Here is a 14,130-nt window from a genome sequence, read left to right on the forward strand (position 1 = left end):
AATACAGTGATTGTCTATTATGTATATCTGAATCTTCTTTCAGATGTATGCTTTACTGTGCTTACTGTGACTCACCATAACAGCTATTATTAAAATATAAAACAAGCTTACAACTTGCTATGAAGAAAAAGTAAACTTTTTTTAAAGGGCGAAAGATATTCATTCTTCAACAAATATTTATTACTAGACAATACAGAGAAAGCCAGTCTAAATGTTAAACTTATTAAAAGCTGCTCAAATTCTACAGGAGTTGAGAACATGCAAATTAAAGTTAAGGCTGTGATATTTTACATCCATCAGACTGGGAAATATTAAGAAGAGCTATAATATATACTAATGGATGAGGGAAGGTGTTCTTACTACACTGCTGGTGGAAATGCGAGGTATTAAAGTGCTTTTTTATTTTTTAGAAAGAAGGTCTCTTTCTGTCACCCAGGCTGGCGTGCAGTGGCATAATCATAGTTCACTGTAGCCTTGAACTCCCGGGCTCAAGCAATTTTCCCACCTCAGCCTCTCAAGTAGCTGGGACTACAGGCATGTGCCCCCAGGCCCAACTAATTTTTTCTGTATTTTCTGTAGAGATGGAGTTTCGCCATGTTGCCCAGGCTGGTCTCGAACTCCTGGGTTCAAGCGATCCGCCCACCTCAGTCTCCCGAAGTGGTGGGATTACAGCATGCTTTTTTTTTTTTTAAATCACAGAATCCTTACTCTTTGGAATCTAACCACATATATAAAATGACCAACTTACAAAAACATACATTAAAGGACTTTTAATGTATCATTGTTCATTGTGGCAGAAAAAAACCTTAAACGACATAAATGCCTAAAAACAAAGCAGAAGGTGACTTATTGTGCATTAAAATCACAGAATAGAGAGCTATTCCAGTTGAGGTGAAGGGGTTTTATGAAGTACTCAAGACAGAGAGAAGTGAGGAGGAGAAAAGTATGTATATGATCCCATTTTTGTTAAATAAGAAAAACTCAAAATCCTGACATACATGTATTTGTGTATGTTTATGTATATAATGATGTTATGAGCACTGAAAAACATGGAAGGCTACCTACAAAGCTGTTGACACAAGTTATGAGAGGGGATAGGAACAATGATACGGGAAGGTGAGGCCAAGCCAACAGAAAAGCCAAAATGTTACTCTTAAAAAATCATATATGGGCCAGGCGCAGTAGCTGACACTTGTAATCCCAGACCTTTGGGAGGCCAAGATAGGCAGATCAACTTGAGACCAGGAGCTTGAGACCAGCTTGGCCAACATGGTGAAACCCCGTCTCTATTAAAAATACAAAAAATTAGCCGGGCGTGGTGGCGCACCTGTAGTCCCAGCTACCTGGGAGGCTGAGGAACAGGAATTGCTTGAGCCCAGGAGGCGGAAGCTACAGTGAGCTTAGATCGCACCACTGCACTCCAACCTGGGCAACAGAGCAAGACTCTGTCTCAAAAAAAAAAAAAAAAAAAAAAAATCATGTATGATCAGATTCATGCAATTTACATATATGTATTACTGGAAATAGTTAATGCCATGAAGATCCGAACACAGACCTATAGGATAAAATTTTTAAAGCTATTTTATGGCTTAGAATATTTTTTAACAGGGTATTTTATATGCTGTGACAGCAGATTTTATTTTACAAAAATGGCTGCAACAGTATCTTCCATCCATGTGCTTTTCTATAACGTGACCTTCACCCTCCCTCCTCCTATTAAGATGTGGGGTCTATAGCTTCTGAATCTGGGCAAGCTTGTGAACTGCCTGGTGGAAGGGATGCCAAATAACTTTTGAAGCTAGGTCAGAAAAGATGATGCACCAGCATGGGCAACATAGCCAAGACCCATTTCTACAAAAAAAATATACAAATCAGGCGAGTGCAGAGGTGCAGGCCTATAGTTCTAGCTACCTGGGAGGTTGAGGCAGGAGGATCACTTGAGCCCAGGAGTTCGAGGTCAGAGTGAATTATGATAGTCACTACACTACAGCCTGGGTGACAGGATGAGAGCCTGTCTGGAGAAAAATAATAATAATAATATAACTTATGCCTTATTCGCTGAATTATTATTTTGCTTGGATCCCTGAGCCACCATAAAAGTGAGAAGACCTTAAGGCTGCCACACTATGAGGAAGGCAAGGTAACAGACTACGTACAGGTGCTCAAGTCAGCAGTCACAGTCTTTGAGTCCTGTTAGGCAAGGCACCAAACATGAGTGAACAAACTTTCAGATTATTCCAACATCAAGCCATTCAGTCAACTTCAGCCTCCAAATCTTCTCAGTCAAGACCAAAGACATTGTGAGAAAAAAAAAAAAAAACATCCCCAGTATATCCTTTCTGAACACCTGAGCCATTGAATCCTTGAGCTTAATAAAAGTGTTTTACACCATTAGTTATGGGGTGATTTGTTAAGTAGCACATACCAGCAATCAGAATGCAAATTCAGAATATATCTTACATAATTTAGAAGGCTCTGGAAAACTACATTAACTGACTTAAAAAGTGACACTAGTGATTAACAATGTCAAATTTCTAGAGTCTGCATAAAATTCACAAAACAACTATAAGAAAACCAGTATTTTCTAAATCAATACTATTTAACATAAGGAGATTTTAAATATGTATATAATTTAATAAATGATTAATAGACATCTATTTCACCCACATGGCTATTAGTAAATGTATTCTAGATAACAAAATTCTATTTTTTTCTCTTATCTTTTCACTGGGAAATGGGTCAGAACCCTGTATTTGGAATCATCTTATATTCAAACATTTACAACATACTTTTACCACCCTCTTATCCTACTGATCAACCTAAACTAAAATTCACATAGAACTTATATCTCCTTTTTAGTGTCAGAGTTTCCTTGATACCACAATTTTATTTATTTATTTATTTATTTTCGAGATGGAGTCTTTTTCTGTTTCTCAGGATGCCAGAGTATGGTGGCACGATCTTGGCTCACTGCAACCTCCGCTTCCAGGGTTCAAGTGATTCTCCTGCCTCAGCCTCCTAAATAGCTGGGATTACAGGTGCCCGCCACCACATCCAGTGAATTTTTTGTATTTTTAGTAGCAACAGGGTTTCACCATGTTGGCTAGGATGGTCTCGAACTCCTGACCTCAAGCGATCCACCCACCTCGGCCTCCCAAAGTGCTGGGATTACAGGCGTGAGCCACTGCGCCTGACTGACACCACAATTTTACTGATAACAATGCTGAAACTGCTGTAAGTTATTGGCAAAAACATAAACCTTTTACCAATACAGAGATAAAACAAAAATCAGTTTAGTTCAGTTTATTCATTTGAAAATTGTATACTAATCACTGATCAGTTTGTTTAATTCAAGAAGAACCTATACCTTTATTTAAGGAGAACTAAAAAATTATTGAGAACTGTGAGGTGTTTTTCAATTAACACCATCTCAATTCTCTACCCATGTTTATATCCCTAAAGAAGACTTTTAGGCTTTGATTTCAACATTTTCATAAAGAAAGTATTCCTTTACAATGTTTGAAGGATCCAAATAATACTTAGCAAAAGACCATGTAAACAAAAATTTTTAAGTAGTTTTTTTTTAAAAAAAGACTCAAATTATCAGTTTTATTTTTTGTTTGTTCCATTTAGAAAAATTTTAATTATATCAGTTCTTTTAAAAATTGAACTGCATTGATAAGGCAGATACATTATAATTCAGACACAAACTGATGCTGATGCTCCACAAGCAGCCACAAAAACTTCAGTCATGGTTAATATACCTAAAACTGTTTCTGAATTACTTTATAAATTACTCCACTATTTCATCGAATAATAATTATTCTTCAAAACCTGTGATACAAGTGAACTAGGGTGAGGTACAGAAACAGGTAATGAAAGATTTGAAAGCAGGGTCTTAGTAGCTAGGTAAATCAACATTCAAATCCTGATTCCATCACTTAAAAGTGAAATGATGTCTCTAAGCCTTAGTTTGCTCCTTAGTGAAACAGAAACAGTTGTAGTACCTTTGAAAAAAGGTTGTTGCAGCAGACACTATGTACACAATAACAATTCTCTCCCTTTTCCTTACTAAGAGAGCCTCAATTTTATTCTTGACAACAATGGGCTCAGGTAAAGGATTACTATTCCCAGCTTTCTTTGAAGGTAGGATGGCGAATGAGATATAAACCTAAGTACACAGGTAGAGTTTCCAGGAAAGTTCTTCAAGAAGCTGATTCTGTTCAGAAGTGTGCCTTTTGCTCTCCTTCCTCCCTACTCCAGGCTCAAGATACAGCAGCCATCCTAGAACACCACGCTACCTTGAAAATGGAAGTCACACACTAGGGATAAAATCCAGATAGCTGGAAGAGCTTTCTTAATAACCACAGAGTCATATTATCATCTGGGCTTCTTTTATATGAGAAATAAACTCCTTTTCTTTCCTCATTCCTTCCTTATCGTTCCTCCCTCCCTCCCTTCTTCCCTTCCTTCCTTTTATATTTTGAGACAGGGTCTTTCTCTGCAGCTCAGGCTGGAGTGCAATGGCACCATCAGCTCACCGTAACCTCAAATTCTTGGACTCAATCAATCCTCCTGACTCAATCTCCCAAGCAGCTGGGACTACAGGCATGCACCACCACATTCAACTATTTTATGTATTTTTTGCAGAGACAGGGTCTTGCTATGTGCCCAGGCTGGTTTTGAACTCCTGGGTTCATGCAATCCTCTTGCTTCAGCCTCCCAAAGTACTGGAATTACAGGTGTGAGCCACCATGCCCGGCCAAGAAATAAAGTTCTATTGTGTTTCTATTATATATAGTTAAACCTAATATCCTAATTAATATAATTATTATTGGAATTTTTAAAGGGTAGGGCGTGGTGACTCATGCTGGTAATCCTAGCAGTTTGGGAGGCAGTGGGAGAAGGACTGCTTGAACCCAGGAGTTTGAAGCCAGTCTCAGCAACATAGCAAGACCCTGCCTCAGTTAAACCAGAAAAAGGGAGAATTTTTAAAAGATAATACATGCAAACTTTTTCACAAGTAAACTAGTACACTGAAAGTAGTCAAAATAATAAGAATAATTTTTAGAATCCAAATAACTGTACTTCATGAACAAATCGGCAATGCTCTTACTTTTCCCCTAAAACTGTCAAGTCTGTTATGTTCAATAAACTTATTCTATCAATAAGAAAAGTAACCATTGCTGAGTGACCAGTTGGTTATCTTAGAGCCATTTAATGAATAAAAATCCTTGACTTAAGGAAGCAACTATCTGAATATATTAAATAAAAACAATCTCCCTATTTTATTTCAACTTCTTTAAAACTTCACATAAACTAGTAATGGTTGAGGGAACATGAATTAAGATCATCTACAGAATCAGTCATTTCCTCTAACACACCATGTATCTTTAAAAATCCACATCACAAATTCTCCTGACACAGGAGAACAAACTTGAAGAACTGTACCTTCTCTTCTCACTTGCATAAAATGTTGAAGTCTTCTTTTAAATCCCTTTCACTGAAGATATTGTACTTTGGAAAGTCAATTCAGATTTTTCATGTTTAAACTAGATTTCTCAATGTCTTCACAAACGGGGTTAGCCTCTGCTAATTTATGTGTGCCAATAATTAGTAAATACTATATTTTGCTGACAGTGATAGGATTATACCACAGTAGGGCAGAATTTGATCTACAAAACAAATATTTGAGGTCCCATATCCCGGTGGTCTTGGGCAATGAGTAGATGGTAGATCTAGCAGGGTAGGTCTGGTAGGTCTAGTGCTACACCAGACATTTTGAGACACTTCCCTGAGATACAGTTAATCTTTTTTTCTAGACATGAATCCCAAGACAAAATGGGAGGGCTAGGATGATCATCTTTGGTATCGGAGCTTTCCAGAATATCATCTGTGTAGCTGTCTGCCCTTATCTCTCCTGGATAGGGGTCTATGTTCCTGAATTCCCCTCACAGAGAGAGGCCAGTATTCCTTCCAAGCTAGTCACTTCTCTGCCTCCAGGGCTTTCAACATCCTTTTAATTTAAACTACCAGAAAAGGGGAGATAAAGGGTAACCTTTATTGCACCATTTGCAACTAACATTTGGTATAAAACTTTCTGGTTGGCTGGGTGTGGTGGCTCACTCCTGTAATCCCAGCACTTTGGGAGGCCAAGGCAGGAGGATTGTTTGAGGCCAGGTGTTTAAGACCTGATTGGAAAACATAATAAGACCTAATCTCTACCAAAAAATAAAAAATTAAAAAATTAGCCAGGCATGGTGATCACATCTATAGTCCCAGCTACTCAGATGCTGAGATGGGAGGATCACTTGACCCCAGGAGTTCAAGGTTGTAGTGAGCTATGATCATGCCACTGCATTCCAGCCTAGGCAACTGCAAGACCCTGTCTCTAAAATAAAAACTAAAATACAGAATAAAACATTCTGCTTGTAAATCTAGAGCCTAATAATGTTTAAGGAAGGAGAGCAGAGAAACACCATGTACCAGAAACATAAACCCCAAATGTTGGGTGTAGAACTCCAAGTACAGTAGCCCGGCTACAGGTTTAATACAGATTCCTATTGCCTCTTTAAGAATGTTTTTACTGCAACAACTTTAACAATCCATCAGATTAAAACCTTCATTAGAAAGGTATATGATTCATTTCTAATACCAATATACACACTTGAGCAAAGGCATATCATCCAAAATAGGTATTCGAACATTATTTGGCAAAAGTGAGTAGTGACAGAGGCATGCCTTCCAAGAGGTATGTTTTACTGTCTGGCCTGGTTTCCCTGACCACAGATAATTGGTTCAAAGATGAACATGAGATTCAAGCTGGCCCAATCATAATCTTTCTCCAAACAACTTGAAATTTAGAATGGATATACAGAAAGACTAAAAATCGTGGGAATATAACTGCTTTCTGGCAGCACTTGTAGAGAACAGACATGATCTCCTTTTGCTGAGTACCCTGCAGGAAATTCATTTTATCTTATATTTTATGAAATATCCTAGTATATATCTAAAATGATTCTTCTGGATAAGCTAGCTAAATTCTATTTTTGATTGCCTAAAACAAAAAAGACACACAATAACTAAATCCACTGAAGATCAGGAGATATAGTTACCTCTCAATATCAAATAACATAAAGTCAGATGGTAGTCTAAAAATATTATCATTCTAAAATATTAAACTAATTACAAAGAGAAAGAAAGTACAGATCCTACTGGTAGAAGTAAATTTTTTTTTTAAAAGTACATTCCCTTAATTCAAGAACTCTAGTTGACAAAATTTATCTTTCATAAAAAAGCACAAAAATATCCTTTGATAATTAATCAATTCTATTCTTGGAATTTATTCTACAGAATGCTTCAACAAGTATACAAAGATGTGTATGGGAATACATATTCAATGTTCTTAATAATAATGCAAAATTGAAAATAAATTACACATGTATAAAAGAAGCTAGTTAAATTATAGTACAGCAGGTCCTCTAATAACATTTCATTCAATGTTATTTTGCTGTAGCACTGAAGAGAGAAACAAAGGCCAGGCGCTGTGGCTCACGCCTGTAATCCCAGGACTTTGGGAGGCCAAGGCAGGTGGATCACTTGAGGTCAGGAGTTTGAGAACAGCCTGGCCAACATGGTAAAACCCCATCTCTACCAAAAATATAAAAAATTAGCTAGGAGTGGTGACGTGTGCCTGTAGTCCCAGTGACTCAGGAGGCTGACACAGGAGAATCACTTGAACCTGTGAGGCAGAGGTTGCAGTGAGCCTAGATCATGCCACTTCACTCAAGCCTGGGTGACAAAGCAAGGCTCCATCTCAAAAAAAGAGAGAAAAAAAATGACTCCAAGCCAGGGCTATTATTTATGTGGAGTTTGTATATTCTCTCCATGTCTGCATGAGTTTTCTCCAGATGTTCTAGACTCCTCCCACATCCCAAAGATGTGCACATTAGGTTAATTAGCGTGTCTAAATTGTCCCAGTCTGAGTGAGCATGGGTGTGTGTGTGTGAAGCACGCTGTGATGGGATGGCATCCTGTCCAGGACTGGTTCCTGCCTTGTGCCCTGAGGCTGCCAGGATAGGCTTCGGCCACCCATGACCCTGAATTGGAATAAGGGGATTGGAAAATGAACGAATGAATACAAATTATTGTAATAAAATTCATAAAATATATAATCAGCACAGAAAAGTACATAAATGATGCACTCAGTGAGCCCATCATGTTTATTATTGTTTGTTTCTGAACTGCATGGTGGTAGGAGGTGCTCTTGACAATGTTTGCTTTGCAAACATTTATTCCTTAAGTTAACCAACCACCACTACAAGCACCATCACTCGCTGATTCACCAAAAACTGGGTAAATAATTATCTTACTTGTTTTTATTAATCTTTCTTGTATGCATGTATAGCTCACATTTATTTCAATGTTTAATATTAGAAGTGTTTCAGATCTTTATTTAGAAGTTTGATGGTGTTTTTGTGACTAAAAATATGCCACAGGAACTTAACTCTTACTTCTATCAATTTAAACTTATAGTAAAATTGGTTTCATTATATGTCATTTCACCTAAAGTCACAATTTCCAAGAACATATCAACAACATTTAGTGAGAACTTATTATACAGCCATACAATAAAATACTGAGTAGCCATTAAAAAGGGTGCAACAGAACTATATCCATTGACACAGAAAGATGTCTACGCAGTTGAATGAAAAAAAGCAAGAACGGTATCTATGATTCCTACACACATATATAAATCTCCATACACCATGTATAGATATATACACTCATAGAAAAAAGTCTGGAAAGATATATATGTTAAACTTTTAAAACTGGTTATCTTTGGAGAATGGTAATGACAAAGGCTTTTACTTTCTATTTTATTCATTTCTGTATTGTAAAATTGAATGTATTACTTTTATAATCATAAAAAACAAATTATTTCTAAAAATACGATAACACAAAAAGAATTTTAAAAGAAAATAAAAGACCTTAAACCAAGTAGAAACCCTTAATAGTGGTAAGTATAATCTTCCATATAGATATGAAGTATGGCTATATTTTAATATGATAACTACGAGAATAAAATATTTATTGAAAAAAAGAATAAGATTCTTACAATTCAGATTAACCTGCTAAAAGAACAGTATGTGATGAGATCTAGACTAAATCAGATTGAACCATCACATAAATCAGCCGTAACTAAACACTGTAATAGTTAAATACCACATCTAGATTAACATTCATTTTCTATCTAAAGACATGATTGTTTTTTCTCAAATGGTACTTACAGTTCTCTACAATTTCATCAAAAACTGCACCACTTTTTTGTTCAAACTGGAAAAGCAAAAAAGGAAAGAGAAAAGTAACATTACCATCATATCTTCTATCATACATTCTTTTGGTATCCCTCCCTATTCCCCAAGGAGCTGTAATTTTCAACCCAAATGACAAGTGCACAATATAAACAAAAACATTGCCAAATAGAGTAAAATAAAATTTAGGATGAACCAAAGTAGTTCTCAGACCAAAGCCCCAAACCAAAAACTAAGAGATAAATCACATCCTCTCACTATAAACAACTACTTATTTTTTAATCATTCATGTCACAAAAGAGATGATCATATATATTTTAATAACAGTAAACACAGCTAACACTTCATAAGAACTTACTAACACCAAGAACTGACTATGTAAAACTTCCCATCAAAACTGAACAGAAAAATTAACAGCTTTTGCTCTTAAGCTAAAGCCAGAAACATGCTGCTCTTAAATTGAAAGTGAGGCCTGTTATAGGGATGGTTCCTACTGAGTACGTTAGTGCCTAAGACAGAAGTAGAGCCATGTCAGAGGTAATTTCAGATCTTTAAACACACAGGGAAAAGAAAGCAAAGCACCGGTAACTCCACCAAAGAACTAAAGAAAATGGCACACTTCACTCTGAGTCTCTGAAGGCCTCCTTACTTTGGAGGTTCCTGCTTCCCTGCCTGTTACTCATCAATGAGACAAGAACACAAGAAATGCTGCTTCTTCATAAACCTTGCCTACTGTAAGAAGCCAGAATCAGCCACCCCATTCAAGGGAGAGACTTTTAAGGAAAAAAGAACTACCTAGCTACCTACATAACTGTAGAGGAAACACAACAGCTAGCTATAGTAATCAGTAGTATCTGATATTCATAAATATGAAGAGAAAATAAAAGATCCCAGGTTTCCAAAAGAAACCTATGTGGAAGAGAAAGTTCAAGGTAAACAAACAGAACCACTACTCCAGAAGGAAACAAGTAACTTATAAAAAAGCAACTTCTTGGCTGGGCCCAGTGGCTCACACCTGTAATCCCAGCACTTTGGGAGGCTGAGGTGGGCGGATCACAAGGTCAGGAGATCGAGACCATCCTGGCCAACATGGTGAAACCTCATCTCTAGACAAAAAGTTGGAAAAGATAATTTATGTGACATGGAGGATTGAAGCACTAAGTCTAACAGCAATATCAAAGGTACCCCCAAAGAAGAAAATAATGGTGAAAGGGATAACAGAAAAAAATTTCCCTGAACTGAAGATATAAATACCATATCTGAGATTGAATGGGCCCACTAAATACCAAAGAAATAACAAAAAAAAAGGATACATCCTGGTAAAAATATATCAGAATTCCAAAGAAAACAAAAGGAGCAATTTTTTTAAATGATAGTGCAGGTAATTTATAAACACATTTAACTTGAAATTCAACTATGTAAACATTGGAAAGTAAAGGAAAGCAAACAAATAGTGAAGGTCACTCCACCTACCATTCCAGTCAATGAGCTAGGCTCTAGAATGAAAGGGAAATGGGAAATGAAAAATGTCACTCTGGGCCAGGTGTGGTGACTCACGCCTGTAATCCCAGCACTTTGGGAGGCCGAGACGGGTGGATCATGAGGTCAGGAAATCGAGACCATCCTGGCTAATTATGGTGAAACCCCGTCTCTACTAAAAATACAAAAAAATTAGCCGGACATGGTGGTGGGCGCCTGTAGTCCCAGCTACTCAGGAGGCTGAGGCAGGAGAATGAGGAGAATGGCGTGAACCTGGGAGACGGAGCTTGCAGTGAGCCAAGATCGTGCCACTGCACTCCAGCCTGGGCAACAGAGTGAGACTCCGTCTCAAAAAAAAAAAAAAAAAAAAAAAAACAAAGAAAAATGTCACTCTGTAAGCCAAAGAATCAAAGCATCTGCCTACACTGAGAGGAATCCCATTGTTTAATAACAGTTTGTTTTTGAACAATACTGTCCCAAGGCCCGATGCTATTATTCCTTCTCATCTTATACAATATTTCTCATGATTCTCTATCCCCCTAGAGCTACTGCTCATTTTTCTCTTCCCCTTGACAGCAGAACTCTTCAAAGGAGTCGTCTAGCCAGGTGCAGTGGCTCACACCTGTAATCCCAGCACTCTGGGAGGCCGAGGTGGGCGGATCACCTGAGGTCAGGAGTTCAAGACCAGCCTGGCCAACATGGCAAAAACCCATCTCTACTGAAAATACAAAAATTAGCTGGGCGTGGTGGCGGGCACCTGTAATCCCAGCTACTTGGGAGGCTGTGAGGCAGGAGAATCACTTGAACTCAGGAGGTGGAAGTTGCAGTGAGCCGAGATTGTCCCACTGCACTCCAGCCTAGGGGACAAAGCATGATTCCGTCTCAAAAACAAAAACAAAAACAAAACAAAAAAGCCAGGCGTGGTGACTCATGCCTGTAATCCTAGCACTTTGGGAGGCTGAGACAGGTGGATCGCAAGGTCAGGAGTTCAAGACCAGCCTGGCCAACATGGTGAAACCCCATCTCTACTAAAGATACAAAAAAATTAGCCGGGCATGGTGGCACACACCTGTAATCCCAGCTACTTGGGAGGCTGAGGCAGAAGAATCGCTTGAACCTGGGAGGCGGAGGTTACAGTGAGCCGAGATCACGTCATTGCACTCCAGCCTGGGCAACAGGGCAAGACTACATCTAAAAACCAAAACCAAAACAAAAACAAAGTTGTCTATACATGCTGCCTACGACACCTGTCTCTTGAACCCACTTCAGTAAGGCTTCTGCCTGCACTATTTCTACTGAAACTTTTCTCGTCAAGGTCATAAGCGACCTCCACACTGCTAAACCCAATGATCTATTCTCACTCCTAAAGGAAAAAAGAGAACTAGAAGATGACAACCATTTAAGGTGAAAAAATTTGGATCACAATCACTACTTCACATCAACATTAATCCCAGATAAGTTAAAAATAAACTGAAAAAAAATAAAAGCCCTAGAAGATAGAAAAGTCTTTTAACCAGAAAAAGAAATCTTCATGAAAAAGATTTTAAAGTTTGACTATATTTCTAAAAAATTGTTTGGAAAAGCTTAAAGGTAATATGAATGAAAAAGTTGTAGTAGTAGTATAATAATGGTTAATATTCTATGTATAAAGCAATCTTGAACTCAATTAAAGAGTACTATCCCAATAGAAAGTGATCAAAGAACATAAACAAGCACTAAACATTCAATCTTACCCAAAATCAAAATTGAGATACCATTTTCTCTCAGACTGGTAAAGATACAAAATGAAGAGAGACATAGAAATGTCCCTGTTTTTAAAAAACCCAATAGTATATCTTGGAAAATTATACAGAGATCTACTTCATTCTTTCCAGTGGCTGCATAGTCTCTTATTATATTACACTGATGAACATTTTAAGGTTGCCTCCTGCTTTTTTTTTTTTTAATGTAATATTGCAGTTGTCATCTGTATACATACTATATGGCTTAGGTATGTGAGTATATCTGTAGGATCAATTTCTAGAAGTGGGATCACTAGGTTAAAAAAGATCACTAGGTTAAAAAAATTAAATATTTAATTTTTTTTAATTTAATTCCTTCCAACTAAGCTTCATGAGTTGCTGGGATTACAGGAACACACCACCATGCCCAGTTTATGACACTTTTTTTCCAAGTACTTTATATGATTTAATCCAATTTAATCTCCCAAAAATCTCATAAGGTAGGTACTGTTAACACCTCTATTTTATAGGTGAAGAAATGGAGGTACTGAGAGGTTAAGGGGAAGGACACACACACACACACACACAGCTCTGAAAGTCTCCCAAGAAAAATGTCCAAACTTCTGTGGATATATAAGACTCTCCAAAATCTAGCCCTAATTTCCTCTACAGCTTTATCTTTTCCTGCCTTCACATTCCCATTACATCCCCATCCTGTAAGCAAATGCTCCAGCCATTATAAATAACCTATAGCTGCTCACCCAACCTTTCAGGTAGTTTCAAGCATCTGGGCCATTGTGCACAGTGCTTAAGCTTTTCCAGTCTTAATTCAATAGTAAACATATACTCAGCTTCAAGCTAAAGCTGCAACTCCTCTATGGTACGATAATCTCACACACAACCCACACACACCCAACTTCCCGAACAAAGTAGAATTCACAGCTCTTTCCTAGTGATACTACGACCAATGTGACTATGTAACAACTATAATAACTTTACTCCCAAGTTGGGAATGCTATAAAGAATCAAGTACCCATACAGGTTTCTGAAGCTGTATGAGGTCATATCCCATTCTTTTTGTAGACCAACCTGCTGACAGATAACAGGGGTTATACAAACCTTGAGTTTTAATCCAACTTTGGAGACTAAACACAAAATCAATAAAAAGGAGCGCTTTATATAAAGACCTTTAGAATAATGTTAAAAATTAAAAACAAAAAACAATCTAGTTAGTTTCTTTCAATAGAACCTAAATGAAATCAAGATTATATAAAGGATTAGAAATCCTACACTTCTCAAAGCCAGGGCAGGCAAAAGTGCACCCTGAAGAAAAAAACAAACAAAAGATTATTTTTCTCCTATAACAGTCTCGCAACACAGAACATTTCAGTGACCAGATATGTGGGACTTTTTCATCACACACCAAATATCTAGCAGACACCAACTGTGTGTCCTATAATTCACTTCAATTCTGACACTATCTACCTGGAATTAAGAGTAAGATCCCACAGTTTGAAGGCTCAGTCCAACAAGGCTGCCTCCCACTTCAGATACCAATCACAAGCCCCAGGCTGTGACCTGACCTTGTAACTGGCCAGCTATATAACTTGGGGTGT

At 37.6% G+C, this 14,130-nt stretch overlaps 1 protein-coding gene across 24 annotated transcripts in view; it reads right to left on the reverse strand.

Moving 5' to 3' along the window:
- ZMYM4 (zinc finger MYM-type containing 4) overlaps positions 1–14,130 on the reverse strand; it is a 154,049-nt gene that overhangs the window by 87,458 nt on the left and 52,461 nt on the right. For 22 of the 24 annotated variants that reach the window (XR_010147165.1, XM_001166982.6, XM_024357821.3 and 19 more), the window contains one exon: positions 9,291–9,336. The exons of 1 other annotated variant lie outside the window; for it this stretch is intronic. Coding sequence is in view for 2 of the 23 variants with exons in the window: in XM_001166982.6 (XP_001166982.2) it covers positions 9,291–9,336 (46 nt within the window). In the remaining 21 variants the exon portion in view is untranslated. Of the gene's footprint in view, positions 1–9,290; positions 9,337–11,862; positions 11,980–14,130 lie in introns of those variants that run through there. One more of the 24 variants, XM_063782866.1, reaches the window with a different exon arrangement.

This window comes from Pan troglodytes, chromosome 1 (assembly GCF_028858775.2).
Source record: "Pan troglodytes isolate AG18354 chromosome 1, NHGRI_mPanTro3-v2.0_pri, whole genome shotgun sequence".
NCBI classification, from domain to species: domain Eukaryota; kingdom Metazoa; phylum Chordata; class Mammalia; order Primates; family Hominidae; genus Pan; species Pan troglodytes.